This window comes from Micromys minutus (genome assembly GCF_963924665.1).
Source record: "Micromys minutus genome assembly, chromosome: 8".
Lineage (NCBI taxonomy): Eukaryota > Metazoa > Chordata > Mammalia > Rodentia > Muridae > Micromys > Micromys minutus.
Window position 1 is genome coordinate 33,102,037 of NC_137977.1, and position 18,567 is coordinate 33,120,603.

General features: G+C 43.9%; 1 protein-coding gene across 1 annotated transcript in view; it reads left to right on the plus strand.

The window, feature by feature from the left end:
- The first annotated feature begins 4,614 nt into the window (after window positions 1-4,614).
- The window catches only part of COMMD10 (COMM domain containing 10), a 129,694-nt gene continuing 115,741 nt past the window's right edge, over window positions 4,615-18,567 (plus strand). Inside the window, exons 1-4 of the mRNA XM_080919722.1 lie at window positions 4,615-4,666; window positions 6,197-6,287; window positions 9,188-9,298; window positions 13,038-13,193. Of these exons, the coding sequence (XP_080775848.1) occupies window positions 4,626-4,666; window positions 6,197-6,287; window positions 9,188-9,298; window positions 13,038-13,193 (399 nt within the window). The 5' untranslated portion in view covers window positions 4,615-4,625. The remainder of the gene's footprint in view (window positions 4,667-6,196; window positions 6,288-9,187; window positions 9,299-13,037; window positions 13,194-18,567) is intronic.

The following is an 18,567-nucleotide window of genomic DNA, read 5'->3' on the forward strand; positions in this document are numbered from 1 at the left end:
TATAACAAGTTGCTTAGTTTATGAATAAGAGGGTTCTTGGGAATAATGTTTTCTTTACCTGTAATGCTATTTCTTATTAAGGTATTGGGGAGTATCCTGTTTTGTTCATAGTCATCCACTAAGAGAAAAATAGAATAAAATCACATTGTAATTTTATACTGCTTGAAAGATTTTCCTAGGAGGGATATATAAACTGTGGAAGAAAACGTTGTTGGAACTTTGTTGAACTTCCATTCACCAAGCATGTGTATATGAACATATGTGCAAACACATATGTATATATGTATGTGTGAAATGCTTGGAGCCTGCTTGTTGGAACTTCGTTCCATCCATTCAGTATGTGAATGTGCCTGTCTACAGCTCTGCATGCATGCATGTATGAATGTATGTATATATTTGTATGTATAAAGTTATTGGAGTCTGTCTTTAGCTTCAACCATTCTCTGTGTGTACAAAATTTTCTCTTTTCTTTCTTGGTAGCCCCAAGAGCTATGCCTCATGACGAAGGAGTTTTTTTCAAAGCCCTGTCAACCCCACCTCTATCACTGAGCTCTGTCACAGCCTCCTCCCTTTGGTACTTTTCGATTAGGGAGGGACATTTGTGATCTTTTTCCTTCATTTTCCCATCACAAAGATGGGAGGAGACAGAAAGATGGGGACACAGAAAGTTGTGCCTGAAAGAGGTTCTTAAAGAAAAAGACAGAGTTAGTCTTTGCTTATAAATCCTTCAAGAAAAAGTGGCTGGGGTTGGGGTGGGGGTGAGAGCTCCTCTAACATTAGAATCTTCTGCATCATAAAAATTTCTGAGACCCTTTCCTTTTTTGTAAACAAGGGTGATAAAGATGGTCTCTGTTCCATTTTTCTAAGCTCAGCATCAGTTTCTCTCTATTGCTCACTTTGTGTTACTGAAGCCTGTAGGTAGTAGAAGCCCCAGTGTCTAGTAACAATACTGTTGGGGCTTTGAGCACGTGCTGATTAACTTCTGAAGATAATCACTTGCATTTGGGGCTGAGATGCTGAATGGTATATTTGGAGTAGCCCCTTGGTGTGTCCAGAGTTCACTTAGAGTGGGAAGAGATTTCTGGAAGAAATTGGCCTACTTTATGAGACACCAAAAATATAAATCATGCCAATTGAAGGAAGGGAGTGTGAGTAGACAAAAGGGCCCTGAGAAGAGACTTTGTGAAAGAAGAGACTCCAGACAGGCCCAGGCTTGGAGGAGAAGGAAGGTTCCCAGGAATGATGGAGGTGATGCTACATTTCCTTTCAACAGGAGATAGAACTGTCCAGGCAGCTGGGTTTGGTGTCATACCTTTGATCCCAGCACTCAGAAGGCAGTGGCAGGTGAATTTCTGTGCGATCAAGGAGAGCCTGGTCTGTAGAGTGAGTTCCAGGACAGCCAGGGCTACACAGAGAAACACTGTCTGGAAAAACCAACAAGAAAGGAAGGAAGGAAGGAAGGAAGGAAGGAAGGAAGGAAGGAACAAAGGAACGAAGAAAGAAAGAAAGAAAGAAAGAAAGAAAGAAAGAAAGAAAAGAAACTGGTTGGAGAATTTTAGGGCAGGGATTCTGTTTTTAAGGGTTTTTTTATTTTAAATATGAGATGTATTTATTTATCTTATATATATGACCACACTGTCCTTGACACACCAGAAGAGGGCATCAGATCCAATCACAGATGGTTGTGAGCCACAATGTGGCTGCTGGGAATTGAACTCATGACTCTTAGAAGAGCAGCTAGTGCTCTTAAGCGCTGAGCCATCTCTCCAGCCCTAGGGCAGGGATTCCAAAAGTGAGCAGTCTGGTTCTTGTCTGTAGTTCTGTCCCAACCAGACAGAAATGCCAGAAGTATTTGGAGGCTCTAGTTTTCTGGTCTGGTTTGTATTAGTTACTTCCCTCATTGCTGTATCATAATGCCTGACCAAAGCAACTTAAAGAAGAGAGGGTTTATTCTGTCTTATTACAGGAGAAGCCCATTATGGCCAAAAAAGGCATGGTGGCAGGAGCATCTTTTAGCTTAGTCACACTGTGTCTACAGTCAAAAGTGATGAATGCTGGTGTCACCTGTGCATTATCCTTTTTATGCGGTACAGGACCCTGCCCAAGGAATGGCACTGCCCACAAAAGCTGGGTATTCCCACCTTAATATACCTCGATCCTCTTCCAGAGACATGGGAGGGCTATGGAGGGGAGTGTGGGTGGGGCACAGAGGAGGTCATGGAGGAAGGCCAGGGCAGGACATAAAGCTTGTCTCTGAGGTAAGTTTAGATTCTGTCGACAGCATTAGCCATCACACAACTGGTTAATAGGATTTGCATTTTGCTCTCCACATCTTTACTTCTTTTCTGCTCTCATTCCTATGCCTCTGGAATTAACGAGGTACTAGCATACAGGTAACTGCTTGCTTTTCAGAGAACTGTGGATAGCAGAATGTACAAATGTAGACTTGACGTAGAAGAATGGAAACCCTTTGCTGTACTTAGGAGAGCCCGAGGCTCTGTAATGGATTAGTGGTATTGGGCCTGGGCTCTGGGCCTGGGCTCTGCATCCATCCGGAAGCTGGCCTGGCTAGTTTAGACGGCAAGAGTAAGGGGTGGTTATGGAATCCTGTCACAAGCAGACACCTTTAAGGACCTTCTCATGGACATATGTGCCCATACACCAGACAGTGCAAAGACAGCTTAGGGGTGACATGCACAGTATCACTTTATATCAGTAAGTAATCAGTCCCTAATGGAAAGAACTGGTGTGAGAGACCCTTGTGACCGGCAGGGACTCTCTTTGGGCAGAACTCTGTGCTTTGTACTACTTTTAGGAGAGTCCCTCAAAGGAACAGATCACACACCTTCATCCTCACCACAGTCCACGGAAGCAGACATCTACCTCTCCATATTTCAGATCAGGCACAGGAAGGTGTGTGAGGCTACAGAGTCCAGATCTGAGGCTCTTTTCCTAAAGCTCCAGCTGTGTTTTTCAAGACAGCCAAGGAAGGGCCGACGTTCACAAGGGATTTGAAACAGTTTTAGTTGATTAGTGACTTTGCTTCAGCAACGAATCAGGACACAAGGAGAATGTTTTAAAGGTTGAGGAGAAACTGGACCCCTCTAAAGTTATGCCAGGTAAGGCAATTTGTGTTTGGATCCTACACCCATAATTATGTAGATTCACACACATCTTTTTCAGATGTGCATAAACTGGGGGAGTGTGCAGACTGTTGTGGAACTAAATGTATTTGTATGTGTTCAACATAGTGTATAATTGACTCAATTATCCATGTGAGGATTATTCACTTTTAATTTGCAATCTGGCTTCTCTCAGCTACAGTGTTGTTTGGTTGCTCCAGGAATGCCAGCTGATTTAAATAATAATTTAAGTAAAACATAATTAGGAAGGAAAATTAAATTCGATCTTTTGCCAGCTCTTGAACAGTCTACTATAGCAATGTAATCTGATCCACGGCTGTCTCCTTTTCAATGCCTTTCCTCTCACGGGGATTGACTGGAGAGATTATTTCAGTAACTTCCTGAACAGTTAGTTTCCCCAATTATCTCTTTCCAATCGGACCATCTTTCTGATTGTGATCTTAAAAATAAACAACCCCCTTAACATTTAATGGGTACCCATTTGTTTACAAATAGTGCACCGGGCCAGAGCCTCTCAAAGAAGTTCCTTCTGGAATTACTTCCAGACCCAGTCAAATCGTTTTTCTACTCGTCAACCTTTGCTCACTCTTCTTCCGGAACACTCTCGCCTCTGCCCACTTAAGAAGCTTTCACATCTTCCAGCCCTACCCACTGTTGCTCCCAGACCTTAGCACACTCCACTGTTTTTTTTTCGTAAGGCAGATAAAAGTGTTTGTGATAATGCATGGTCTCCTTTCTCTCTTGTGAAAAACAACTATACAATTCTCCGTGAGTTTTCTTCCTTCTGTGCTATGCTGAGAACTACATGCCAAAGGGACTCTCCACGAATACTGGTACATTTTAATTGCTGATTTAAAACGCAGAGAGCAGGGTTTTTGGTATTTTGTCTGTTTGAATCTCCAGCGCCTGGTTCAATGCTAAGTAAACAGTAGGCACTCAATGAAGCCACTGTGGAAGGAATTGGACAAATATGTCCAAGAACACAACTCTGATCTGCAGAAAACTCTGGGGATTCAGACACAGGGGGTGGTGTGTGTGTGTGTGTGTTCAATGGCACAGGAGTTGGCAGCATATAATCTCTTCTGGCAGCGTAAGCTCTTTGACCCATCTCTCTGTCCGCAGACGCCTCAGACTTTACTTAAACCTCCTCTAAACCTGAAATGCATCATGTACTACATGCGCATGCACGCACAGCCATGTATGAACGTGGATAAAATGCGCATATACACACACGCCTAGCAAGGGATGCAGATATAGAAATAAAAAAAGAATATGTACAGTCCCGATTTTGAAACAGAATGGTAGACAGGAGCACCATGACCTCTCGACCACGTACAAGCCTTCCGAAAAGAAGCACAGGGTAGCTCGAGGTCGCAAACTTGCCCAGCGGCGAGACTTGGTCCTTCCGGGTTTCCGTCAGGCGCGTCCTGATTGGCTGGATTGTGCACAGCTGACAGTCGCGCGGGCGAGGGAGCTTCAAGGATGGCGGCGTCCGCGGCGCTGATCCTGCCGGAGAGCCCCAGGTAGCGGCCAGGCTGAGCGCCCAGCCATGCGGGGGTGACCTGTTGGGGCGGGAGCAGGGGTATTGCCACCTCCTACTACTGTGGCGTGGTTGCCAGGCTCCAGAGCCGGAGCGGAGGCGCGGAGGGTCTTCCTGGGGCGCAGAGGAGGGCGTGAGCGGGCGTGGAGCAGGGAGTGGGCGGGGCGGGGCGTGGGCGGGGCGTGGGCGGGGAGTACTTCCACTCTAGACGGATTCCTCTTGGAACTCGCAGGGCGGAGACAGTGACGAGTGACTTTGTAGCGCAGGTAGAAGTTGCTAGACGCCACCTAAATTCTGTCCATTCTCTCGGGAAAAGTCTTCCTGCTTTTAGTTATTTTAGACATGATGGTGAAAAAGGCTCATGCTGGTATTACAGGATGGTTAAGAAGGGTGATTAACAAATAACACGTGTTAAAAGTCCTTTGAAACCAAGATCGGATAGTTTAGGCATTAGTGACTTATTAGCCAGTTTTGGCATTCAGTATATGTAGTTATGCTTACCACACAATTTGAAAATGGTTATTACAAGTGACACAGGTTTTAAATGCCATCGATAGTGTTGTCATTCATGTGGTATGTATGTATTTATTTATTTGGGTGTGTTAGGTAAGACTGTCTGGGTCTGGCGATATAAAGCTCAGATTTATTTATTTATTTATTTATTTATTTACTTTTTAAAAAAATTTTATTTTAGGGGGAACAGGGAGTGGAGCAGTTCTTACCGTGTTGCCTAGGTTAGCCTCAAACCCAAGGTCCCCTTACCCTCTCCCCACCCCCAGCAAGCTGGCCCTATTGGCTGTCCTACCACACCTTGCTCAGATTTTCCCCATTAAAACAAAATTATTCCAGAAAAAGACAGATTCTGTCTGTGGAGGCAGAAGAAATATTCATGCATGTAGGCAAATATTGAAAGTTGAACACAACACTCTGCATTGGGAAGGAGACAGTTGTAAAGTTTTTCCTTCTTTCCCTGCACCTGACACCCAACTTCTCATCTTAAAGCCCTTGTCCTGGGAGAACGCATACCATGAAGGCATACTCAGTGTGTGCACAGTTTGAAATTGGTTATTCTGAGCAACACAGGTTTTTTGTTTTCAAATGACTGCATTTCCAGTAGTTAAGTATGTGTCACCTTCCGTTTTCCCTCACGGACACTTGCCGCCATTACCCTTTATGGTTTTGGTGTGCTGCCCTCATTTGCTGCTTTCTCCTTGCGTAGTTCTATTTTGGATTGTGTGGTAGCCTGCGTTCCCACTGCTAACCCACTGCCGTTCCCTGACCGAGTACATACCTCCGCAAGGAATTTGCCTGGGAAGAGAAAACTTGGCAGATGTACTTCTTGACAGGAGTGCTTTGGGGAGAGGCATCCTTGGGAGACGCTCACTGATTGCCGGACTGTCCTTTATTGTTACTCTATCTCACTGAAAGGACCAGAGTAGTGGAAATAAAAACATGCAGACCGCCATGGCAAATACGCTTCAGACTAATGCTGAAACTCTGTTTGCACATTTAGCATGAAGAAAGCAGTGCCGCTGATAAACGCAATAGACTCGGGAAGATTCCCACGACTTCTCAGCCGAATTCTTCAAAAGCTGCACCTGAAGGTTTGCATTTCTATATCCCTGCGGCCTGTGACTCCTCTGATTCCCTGAAACATTCTGCAAGTATATGGAGACCTGTGAGAAGTATTGTTCTCTAGTGGGTTCTTGGGAACTCTAGATTTGTAGAAGTTTGATGATGTTCTCTGGTCAGAAGCTTGGGAGACTTTGTATTCTGTAATTAACTTAAAAAAAAAAAAGGAGCTTTGTAGAATGCTTTCCATGCTAATGTTTGGGTCATACACTGAAGGGTTTGACTTGGGAATTGTTTTCCCTTGGTATATTAAGTTCTATGGAACATGTTTTAGGGAAATGCTGGTTTCATTCTTCCTGGCAATGGTAGTTCAGGCTGGAGAGATGGTGAAGAGCAGATACGGATGTCAGGCAATTCTGGTGCACACCTTTAACCTCAGCACTTGGGAGGCAGAGGCAGGTGGATCTCGGAGTTTGAGGCCTATCTGGTTCAGTATAGGCAGGGCTACACAGAGAAGCACTGTTTTGAACCCCCATTCTTCCCTGCCAAGAAAGAGCACATACTACTGTTGCAGAGGACTTGTGTTTGGTTCCCAGCACCCACCTAGTGGCTCATAACCACCTGTAATTTCAATTCCAGAGCTCTGATACTTTGTTCTGGCTTTCTTGGGTCCTTGTATGCATATGGTACATATAAAAGTAAACAGACACACATGCATACATATATAAATAATAATAAATCTTAAAAATAATTCAGTCAGTATTTCTTCTCACATAGTACTTAATATCTGATTTTTCTCCTTGCTTTTAATTCAAGCATATAGTTGGTTTGGCTGTGTGGATGATTGGTAGTTAATTCATCATTTAGTAATCAGTTTAACATAATGTTCTTTATTGGTTTATAAAACTGCATTAAGCATGTTTATGGAGCACATGTCAAGTATTCTGCATGTTTCTAGGCACAAATATTCAGTTCTATGCAAGATTCTTCCCTTCCCTTTCTTTATTGGACAGGAGACAGCCAACCCCCGAATTGTCTCTCAAATCCAAATTCTCCACATCGTTTGATTTCAGAACCTTCTTGTTTTCTGGCTTTAGATTAGTATCTGTCACTCATCATCTTTTTGGTTTTGATTTTTTTTTTTACATTTATGTAGTTTTATTTTTTTAAAAAAACATGTACGAGTGTTTTGTTGCATGTATGTATGTGTACCACATGTTTTCTTGATTCCCACGGAGGCCAGAAGAGTGCATTGAGTCCCCTGGAGCTGGAGTTAGAGACAGTTGTGAGCTGCCTTCTGAGTTGCTGGGAACAGAACATGTCTTTTGTAAGAACAGCAAGAACTCTTCATCACCAAGCTGTCCTTCCAGTCCCTTATTGGTTCCTAATAATACCATTACAGTAATGTTTCTAGAAATGTTGATCATATTTTAACAGCATTTAGAGACATCAGTGACTGTCCCTTACCACACGGAGAAAACTTCAGACTCCTTAACACTGCAAGATCCATTAGACTTCAGCAGCAGCCTCCAGTCTCCCTCCTTTGCATGTGCCATCTTACTGGATCATGCACGTTTCCTGTGCTGTGCTAGGGCTTCTTTCATCTCTGTGTTGTGCAGGCATTCTTGTCCTGGCTTTTGAATGCTTCTGTTCCCTGCTCCACTGAGAGAATTCACAGTGTTGTGAGAATGTTGTGGTCCCACTCTCAGCTTTGTGCGATTCTCTGTGCCTCCCGAGTGTTTGGTTGGTTCTCAGCTCACAAGCCCTTAGTCCACAATCAGAAGACAACCAAATCCCTAAACTCTGAGACCATCCCTTTCTCATCGGTAGAGTTCCCTTCCCCAGTTGCTCAGTGTACACTTGGTGTGCAATGTGTTGTGCGCCTCACTTCCCGCTGGCAGGAATGGCGTGCAACAGCAGGATTCTTCTGCGAACAACCTTTATTGTACAACACTCTGAGCAGGGGACCACGTGGAAGGAAAATGCACTGCTTATATATGCCCAGGAGACTCGTGTCGCTACCTGATTGGTGTGCCCTCCAGTAACTCATTAGCATGCCCTGAGAGCGGGCTGTGGCGTCTGTGGTACATGCGCACTATGCCTCTCGGGCTGGGCAACAGCTCTGTTTGCTGAGTCATTGGCGGGAAGCCCGCGCCATCTTTGGGTGCGGCACAAACGGCTCTCAACAGCAATGCACAGTTTTAGAGTCAATTCTTTTCTTTTATGTGAAAAATGAAAAACATAGGACCTCCGAGTTCCTGCCTATGGTAAATTTGTAGCATAAATGGTGAGTCAGGAGGAATAACAGTAGTAGGAACAGTCTGTGGCATGCCTCATCTTGCACGTCAGCAGTCTGCATTGGGAAAGACTGAGGGAGGCTGCAAACTTCTGTCTCTGAGAACTAAGAAACATGTTTGTGGCCTCTGATCTTCAAAAGTAGTGGTTATAACTCATCTAACGAAGAACCCTCTGTGTTTGACGCCATGGGGAGATTTTAGGCCCACACATGAAACCCATGGTTGTAGCTACTGTGGGCTTCACTCTGTAGAGCCAGCTGTCCGGGTTCTTGACCACCAGGCACGTGAGAAGCAGCGAGACAGACTAGTGAAGGTCGGCTGGGGAAGTCGGGGCCACTGTGATGGGGCGAGTAGGCAGTTTCAAGAAGTGATGAAATGAGGAATTAAGAAAACCAGATAAAGCATATTTGTCTAACCTTAAGGCAAAAACCCACCCATGCCTCAGCCCAGAATCCCAGTGGTCAGTCACGTCACCACAAAACGTTTGTTTTATTTCTTATGGTTGTCTAGAATGCATGTTGTAAGGTAGAATGAAAGCACGCCAGCTTCCTTTCACGATGGCCTTTTCCTTTCCTGTGTGAGGAAGTAAGTCCTCTGACTGTGTGCTCTGTGCTAACTGGGTGCTGTGTTTGTAGGCCGAGAACAGTTTCAGTGAAGAAGAGGAAGAAAAACTTCAGGCCGCATTCTCTCTAGAGAAACAAGAACTTCACCTGGTTCTGGAGACAATATCGTTTGTTTTGGAACAGGTATTTTTATTGCCTCAAATTTCCTGTTTACTGCAGATTTTCATGACTTTAATATCTGTGGCTTTCTATATATTTATATAGCTGTATAAGATGGATATTTTAATCAAGAGTTTCAATATACTAAAACACTTTAGAATGCCTGGCTTCTTTCCATAGTACTTCCTTCTGTGAAAATAAATATGATATAGTAGTAGGTAAAAATTTCCCACTGATTTGGGCCTTCATCTGGTTTTAACTCATTGTTTCTCAGTATAAAAAGGAACATTTTCTATTTAAGAAGTTGAACAGCAGCATGCATGTGGTTAGGATGATTAGGAAAAGGAAATAATGTCTTTTCTTTTTTTTTTAACTTTTGAATTTCCTTCCTATACCACTTCTTCTCAGATTCACTCCATGGTTTTTATGCCTGTGAGTCCTATCACGACAGCTCGCTTGGTCCCGCAGCCTTCCCATATTTGTGTGTTCGGATCGTTACGGCAGGGCACATTGGTAGTGTTTCATTCTTCCACACACAGCAGTCTGTTTCCGTCACTAGACCTTGAATGTATTGTGAGCCAGGGTTTTATTTTTTGTGCTTATCTTAAAGTGCCTGAGCTTAAAATAGATTTTTAGAGAATTCCTACCAGTGCATTAAATGGATACTGGTGAAATGAAAGGTCCAGAACACAGCTGTTTCATGGGCATCGCAGAGAACAGACACTATTAGGACAAGCTGTGGGGCAGCTGCTGCCACCTTATGGAGACTGTGGAAGGAATTTGGTGCTGTGAGAGATTACCTGAAGAGACAGCTTCAGGGAGGATTTATTTGGCTTATAGTTTGATTCCAGGGAAGAGGGATGAGCAGCTCCTGTCTGTGACGCAGGAGTGTAAGCCATACCTCTCATATTTCCGCACATCAGGAAGTGCAGAGCTTGCCCTCTAGTTGGAGCTGGGCTCTAAGGAATGTGGCCTGCTCTCCAGTGACCCAGTAAGGACCCACCTCCTAAAAGTTCCACAGCAACTCCAAACAGCCACCAGCTAGAAGCTAAGCCTTTAAACACACTAGCCTATAGGGGAACACCTCACACTGAAGCCAAAACATACCACCCTTTGCCTCCACACTCTTTGCATCTCATAATGAAATAAGAATTTAGTCTAAATCCAGACATCCCCATAGCCTTAAGTTCTAACACTCTTCAGAGGTCCAAAGACCAAATCCCTTCTGAAACTCAGAGCAGTCTTTTTAGCAATGAGCCCTTGTAAAACAAACAAACAAACACACACACACATACCAAGTCACATGTTTTTAATGTACAGAGTAACTCTTCCCATTTTAAAAGGTAGCATGTTATGGAAAGACGGCACATATCAGGGAAATGCCAAGTTCTGCAGTTTTGTGCCTAGCATCTGGAGCTAGTGTGGCATGATGTGGATCACTGTGGGCTTACGCAGCCCTAGGGCACAATGGGCCTCTGTCTTGGCCTGGCTTCACCGGTGCCTGCAGCTTTTTTCCTTGGATGACACATATTTCTGGAATTCAAATGCCCCTGAATCTATTGTACCTTTGGGTTTATCTTTGCAATGTCACAAACAGCCCAGTCTTGCACTCCATTCAGGAAACTTCACTGCTACACACGGTCTGACCTCATTACTCTTTGGACCCCAGAAGTCTCCATAATGCTGTAAGTCCTGCATTCTGCAAAGCTTCAGAACCGGCACTGTGTGGATGCGGCTCTCAGTTTCTGCTGCGGGGATGAGATGTAGCTTAGCATCCATTCATCACAGCAGCAGCATCCCTCTCGTGGGAGAACTGTAACCCGGGCAACTGTTTTCCAGCTGTTAACCCTGGAACCGTCTGTTTAGGCACTGTGTTTTTCTCTCTTCTTTCAGGTGAATGGTTTTCAGTTTGTTGCCCTAGAGCCTTCAGCAGGTAGCATCTTGTCCCCAGTGCTTCATTTCTGTTGTCCCAGTACCAGGTTTTCTTCATCTCATTGTTCTCTTCAGCCGTCAGTGCCTGTGTGTGCATCCACTGTGCCTGCCCTGGCTTTAGTTCTGTGTGCCAGCTTCTTTCTTTTCATTTTTTATTTCTTTTCCTTTTGCCTTACAGTACCTGGTTAAAGGCAGTGAGCAGTAACCACGCCACAGACTGTACTGCCTTGACATTTCCTTCGCCAGACACATTAGCTTTTATGTTTATGGGTATTTTGTCTGCATATGTCTGTGTACCTTGTGTGTGTGGTGTCCTCAGAGTTCAGAAGAGGGTCTGGAGCTAGCTAGAGTTGCAGACAGTAGTGAGCTGCCTTGTGGGTGCTGGGAACTGAATCTAAGACCACTGGAAGAGCAGCCAGTGCTCTTAAACTGCGCCCTCTCTTCAGCCCCCGGTCCATTATTTTTTAACTTAGCCTCACACAGAATTTCAGGTCACATGTAAAATGTGGCCACACGGTATGTCAGCATGTCACACGAATGACTTCTAGTTCCGTTTCTCATCATCCTTTTCCTCTCTGTCCTGTCAGGATCTCTCTTAGAATCAGCATTGTGTTCTCTCTAGAGCCTTCTGGATCTTTTCTAGCCTGTGGCTTCAAATTCTTTCACTTCTATTCCTCTCCTATGCTAATTACAAAGGCCTATAATCCCCAGGGTCCTTTATCATAGCAACAGCCACACCCCTTATACCAGTTTCTCTGTTATTTGTTGTTATTGTGACCAAACACATGACCAGAGTAGAAAGGTTTACTTTGGTTGATGGGATTTTAGGGGTACAGTCCATTCTGGGAAGCATGGGGTGGGGAGCGGCCTGTGATGGAGGTGAACATGAAGCCACTGGTAACAACCACAGTTAGAAGCAGAGAGCTCAGGCCTAATTAGGGCCAGGCTGTAACTCAGAATGCCCCTCTCCAGATAGGCAAAAAGTTGTACTTCCACGGAGAGTGCCACCACCTTGGACTAAGTGTTCAAGCCCAAGCACCTGTGGAGGACACTTCTGATTCAGACCTTAATGTGGAGCATGATGGTGGCTGGTGCTCAAGTGTGGTGAACTTCCAGTAGAAAAAAAGGTAGCTGGACAGAACAGCACAGATGTTGTTTGTGTAGGAACCAGAACAGATATTGTTAAAATTATTTAAATTTTTTATTATGTGTAACCTCAGTTGGTAGATAAAGGTAGTTTTAAGGATTCCTTGGGAAACGTTTATTTGCTGAGACCATTGTAAACTTTAAAGTAATTAAATGAAATAAATGGAATAAAACTGTACCAAGTAATTTTGGTGTTATTTAAACCACAGGCACAAAGAAACATTTAGCTTGAACAAGGTAGGCCTACTGACTATGAACTTAGGCTGTTGGTTTTGTACATTAATAGAACTGTTGAAAATGTCTGTGAGAGTTCCGTGAAGTCTTTTTTATTTAACTGGTTTTAATGCTGAGACTGGATATATAGACAGCTCAGCGGTTGAGAACACTTATGCTCTTGCAGAGAATTGAGATTCAGCTTCCAGCATCTGCTCCGGACTGCTAAAAGCACTGGGATGCCAGCACCAGGAGCTCAGTGCCTCTGCCTCTCATGGGCCCAGAACTTGAATTCATGTACTCTTACTCAGAAGCAAGCAGGCAGGCAGGCAGACAGACAGACAGACAGACAGACAGACTGACTGACTGACTGACTGACTGATTCTCCTTAATTTGCTTTAAATACATATGCATTGCTTATTGTCAAGTCTTTCTGTGAACCTGAGGATGTGTGTTCTCCCATCTTTGGCAGGCAGTGTATCACAACGTGAAGCCAGCGGCACTGCAGCAGCACCTAGAGACTATTCATCTTACACACGACAAGGCAGAAGCATTTGCCAGTGCTTGGTCGGCTATGGGTCAAGAAACAATTGAGAAGTTCAGGCAGAGGATCCTGGGCCCTCACAAGGTACAGGATATGCTGTCCCCAAATATATTTCTCAGAAAGTTATAGCACCCAGTCTTAAAAGTGATAATATTTTTGTTAAGAGGTAACATAAGGTAAAAAGCCAAATTGAATATTCCTGTTCAGTCTTTTCTACCTATTAGTGTGTTTGTTACCACAACATGATTTAATGTTGACAGTTTAAGATATGGCTCTGTAATTTAGAGTAGGAATGAGGCACTATCAGTTTTGTGCCCTTATGCCCTCTAGCAGTGATCTCTTTGTGTTCCCAAGTGAGACTTACTACTGAGTCATATTCTTGCTTGTTTTTGTGGGTACATCCGTGCCTAGCAGAGCCCTCTGCACCATGGCGGCTGACTTACCATGTGTCAGCTCCCATAAAGCAAGCACCGGCAGAGCAGTAAAGTCAGCGTTACCGAGCAGGCAGAGGTGGGCAGGCTGCCTTTCCCTACACCTTCTCTGTACTACTGTGATCTTCTGATGTGCAGATGGTTTTATGTTCCTGGGGTAAATCTGCGTCATCCTTTTAATCTGCTGCTGGTGTGATCTGCTGATACTTGGCCAAAGGTTCTTTTCCACCTATTTATGGTACATCTGACATGAGCTGGGAGCTGCTACTCTGCCTCCCAGGAACATCTCAGAGGGATGGGCATTGTTCAGCGTTGGCAGGAATGTGCTGGGCTCAGCAGTTACAGACTCTGCAGCACCTAGTATCTTAGTATTGCCAGCTTTTAAGTGAAAATTGTCGCATTAGGTTTGTGGTGCTACCTTGTGTTTTTAGCTTACTTTTACCTAGTGCACAGTTTTGACGTTGTGTTTATGTACTTGTGCATATGTATCTTGTGGTAAAGTGTCAGGGTATTTTGTTTAACTATACTCCATACTAGAGAAGACAGCAATATAACTTTCCTTGTATTTCAGGCATAAATCCTATAGAGACACTTTTTTTTTTTCAGTTATAGTGTAGAGAGGGTACTTGCTTGCCTCTCCTTAGGTTGGAATTGAATTCCAGTTGAAGTTTCAATCCTCAGTGCCGTGCTCTGTGCGGTCTGTGATGGGACAGTGTCTCTGCCGCTCCGAGGCTGTCTGTCTTTTCTCCACAGTGGCATGCTCCACACAGCTCATGCTTTGATTACGTCGGTCTCCATGTATCATTTGGTCTGTTCTTGATCCCACGCTCCATTTTGTGCCTAAGAGTTCCCAAGAGTGCTTTGTTCCTCGTCAGTGTTTTTTACAGTGTTGACGTTTGCATGTAAGTCTGAGGTCCATGTTGAATGTTTTGGTAAGGTGCAGGCTGAGGGTCATGTTTTTCTGTTCTTCATGCCCGAGTGCCAGCATTGTCACTATCATTATTATGGATATTTATCCTTTGACCGTCACATTGCCCGAACCCTCTGTCAGAAATCGTTTCAGGTATTGTCTACGTCTTTTTGTGAATTCTGTGATTCTGTTGCTCTATTGGTCTATCCTAGTCTGTTCCTCTGCCTTAATTGCTGGAACCCTGTAATAAGAAGGCCGGGTGTGGTCCAAGCCTTTAATCAAAGACTCAGGAGGCAGAGGCAGTCAGATCACTGTGAATTTGAGGCTAGCCTGAGCTACATAGTGAGTTACAGGATAGCCAGGGCTACATAGAGAGTGATCTGCACCCCACCCCTCCAATTAGTGTGAGAGGTGCTGGAGCAATTGTTGCAGTAAAGATACTTGCTGCTGTTTCAAAGGACCCAGCTTCTGTTTTCAGCAGCCATGGCAGGTGGCTCATAGCTGTAGTGCCCTGGGATGGCTTTCTGCTGGCCTCTGCAGGCCCGTCACACAGGTGTGCACCCAAGTGCACACACACCGTCAGAAATTAGTCTGAGCTTTGTTCTCATTTTCATAGTTTCTTTGGGTATTCTAGTTTCTTACATTTACAAATACATTTAAGAAATCGACTTTCAGTATCTACAAACAGACCTGATGGCATATTGATTAGGATTGTGTTTGATTTAATGATGGATTGGTAGAGGAATGAGTTCTTAGCAGTATGGTATCAGTTTCTCCGTTTATTAATCTCTTCTTTGATTTTTTTGCAGTGTTCTTTATTTTTACCACAGAGCCTGTACATATCTCATTATTTCATAGCTAAGTATTTTATTCTGTTTTTAAAACTGTTATAAATGTGCTATTTTTAAAACATTGGTTCCAACTGTTTTTGTTAGATACTAGAAATAGTACTAATTCTTCAGAATAGTTCTTGTGAGAATGGAGATTGAGCCCAAGGCTCTCCTTGACATGACTTCTCTATGTATAATGACCTGTCCTGTGGTTTTGGTAATTCACTAATTAGGAACAGGAGCCCTTTAAAATAGATTTCTTTCAATTATATTCAAATATATTGCTTGTAATTATTTTTACATAGATATTTTCAATATTTGTGAATAGAGACTTTCCCCACAGTCTACACAACTCCCCCACATTTTTATTTTTATCTATGTGATTTGTATGTGTGCACATGTGTGTGAATGTCAGAGGTCATGTTGGGTGTTTCCTTCAATCCTTCTCCCACCCCCGACCCTGATACACACCTCATGTTTTGGGGTACAGTCTCTCTTTGTGGGATCTGGAACTTGCTGATTCAAGTAGACTGGGAAGACCACTGAGCCTCTTGTGCCAGCCGTTTCCTGTCGTGCTGGTGTTGAAGTTACAGATGTAGCCAGTGTTTCCAGATGCCGAGGACCTGAACTCGGATCTTCATGCTTGCTTAGTAGTCCCTTTACTGACTCAGCCATCTCCCCAGTCCCCCTTTGCCTTATTGTCTTGTGTTCTTGATTGACATGTTCCCAGTTTGGGGAGAAAACACTGTCTCTCACTAAATATTACCCCCAGCCTCCAGCAAATATTCCCTGTTTTTTCCGTCTTAGTTCCCCTTCATGTCTGGCCGTCCTGTCCTCTGATCTTTATCAGATATATATAAAGATCTTCTGCCTAGATCTTTATCCTTTCCATTTCTTTGTTTCCCTTCCTTCTGTACGTATTTCAGTCTTCCATTTTGTTTCCCTGAAATTCTTTTTTCTTTTAAACACTGCATTTGGAAAATCTTCTTTATATTATTCCAGTTTTGCTTGCAATTTCTTTCTTCATTGCTGCGTCTGCCTCCACAGCATCCAGTGTGGGTCTGTGCTGTTCTGCTCACCTGTGGGAGGCTCTACCAGGGAGGGAGTTCTCAGTGTCCCCAGCAGCTGCTTTCAGAACGAGTATTCTTTTCTTCCCAGGTAGTAATAAGTTCGGATGCTGCTTAAAAATCAACCAGTTATAGGAAACGTGCAAAATGGAAAAAAGAAACTTGAGGTCTGGGTATTGTGACGTGTGTTATCCCAGCACCTTGTGAATCTGAGGCAGGAGGGTCACAAGTTGAGTAATGTAGTAAAGTCAGCTCTGAGAGAATAAAGTTGAGAAGCCTGGAAGAAACTGGAAAGAGTTGATTGTGTTTTGCCATTGTGTGTATATGTACACACATACACACACACACACACACACACACACACATACACACACACACACACACTAGACATGTGTATGCCTAGTGTCAGCAGAGGCGAGAAGAGGGTGTTGGGTCTCCTGCAACATGGGTTACAGTTGGTTTTGAACCTTCCTGTGGGTCTGGAGTACCAAACCACAGGGTCTTCTCTACAATCCCCAACCTATCTTTTTAATAATTGAATACTATTCCACTGTGATTCTATAACCGTATTGCCTTACTCATTCATCTGCTGGTGCACACGTAGGTTGTTTGTGTGCCTTGGCTGTTGTGAACAGTGGTACAGTGGACATGGGCATGAAGGTGTCTGTAAGATGCCCGTTTCATTTCTTTTGGATATTTACTTAGCCTGGATCCCTGGCTCGTATGGTAGTCTATTTTCAAGTTGCTTTTGTGTCAACTAAATTTGTCTTTGACAGTTTCATATGTGCACTTAATACATAGTGACTACTCCGTGTCACATCCTCCCTTGTTTCCCCTCTGCCCTCAGATATTCCGCCTTCCCACAGAGCTTGTACTTACATACATGCCTATTCATTTTGTTTTGTGACCTGCTGAGTTTCACCAGAGCTGTCTGTGTGACCATGGGTTTGGGTTTTTCCTCTGTAGATTGGTGAATTCAGTGGTGACTACAAGGCTGATGACCAGAATCCATCTCCCAGAATCCATCAGTGGCATTTTTCACTGCTTTGAGACACACCCTTACCGTGTCACCCTGAGGGGTCCCTTCTCTCTATACTCTTCTCAGCTCTTGTCTTTTTATCAATTCTCATTTATTTATGTGTATAGTAGTTTTCCCTGAATATATGTCTAAGCACTAATTGTGTGCCTGGTACCCACAGGAGTCAAGAAGAGGGTGTCAGATACCCTTTGACTGGAGTTACAGATGGTTGTGGGTGGTGGGAATCCAACTGGGGTCCTGGGAAGAGCACCTAGTCCTTCTAACCACTGATCTCACTTGTGGTCTTCTTGATTGTGGTCTACTACAGTTGTGGTAGTTTGAATAGATTTGGCCCTCATAGTCTCATGTGTTTGAATGCTTGGTCCATAGGGAGTGGCACTATGAGTAGATATGGCCCTGTTGGAGTAGGTGTGGCCCTGTTCGAGTTAGTTTGGTTTTGTTGGAGTAGGTGTAACCTTACAGGAGGAAGTGTGTCACTGGGGGTGGGCTTCGAGGTCTCCTGTGCTTCAGCTCCACTCGGTATAGAATTCTAGTCTCTTGCTGGCTACCTGCGGAAGACAGTCTCAGTTTCCTCTTGGCTGTCTTCATATCAAGATGTAGAACTCTTGGCTCCTCTAGCACCATGTCTACCTGGATGCTGCTATGCTTCCCATTGTGATCATAATAGAATGAGACTCTGGAACTGTCAGCCAGCTCCAATTAAATGTCCTTTGTAAGAGTTGTCTTGGTCATGGTGTCTCTTCACAGCAATGAAGCCCTCACTAAGACAACAGCTTACTAACATATTGAGGTGACAGTCCTCTCTGACTTTGTTTGGCATATTCCTGAGGTGTGACACTGAGCACCTTTGCCATGCCTGTTAGTAGGTTCTGTTTTTTTTAAACAATCCATTTTTAATTTTTTGTTAAAATTTATTTTTATTTTTAAATGTTGTGTGCATGTGTGTGTATACACGAGTATGTATGAGTGTATGCAGGTTTGTGTGTTTGTACAGGTGAGTGTGCATGAGTGCATGCAGGTGTGTGTGTGTACACATGAGTGTGAATGAGTGTGTGTGTATGTGCATGAGTGTGTGTGCATGTGTGTGTGTAGAGCTTGATTCTGCATGGAGCCTTATCAACCTAAAACAGAAGTTTATTGCTCTTGATAATGTACATTCCAGGATGGGTAAGGAAGGCTTT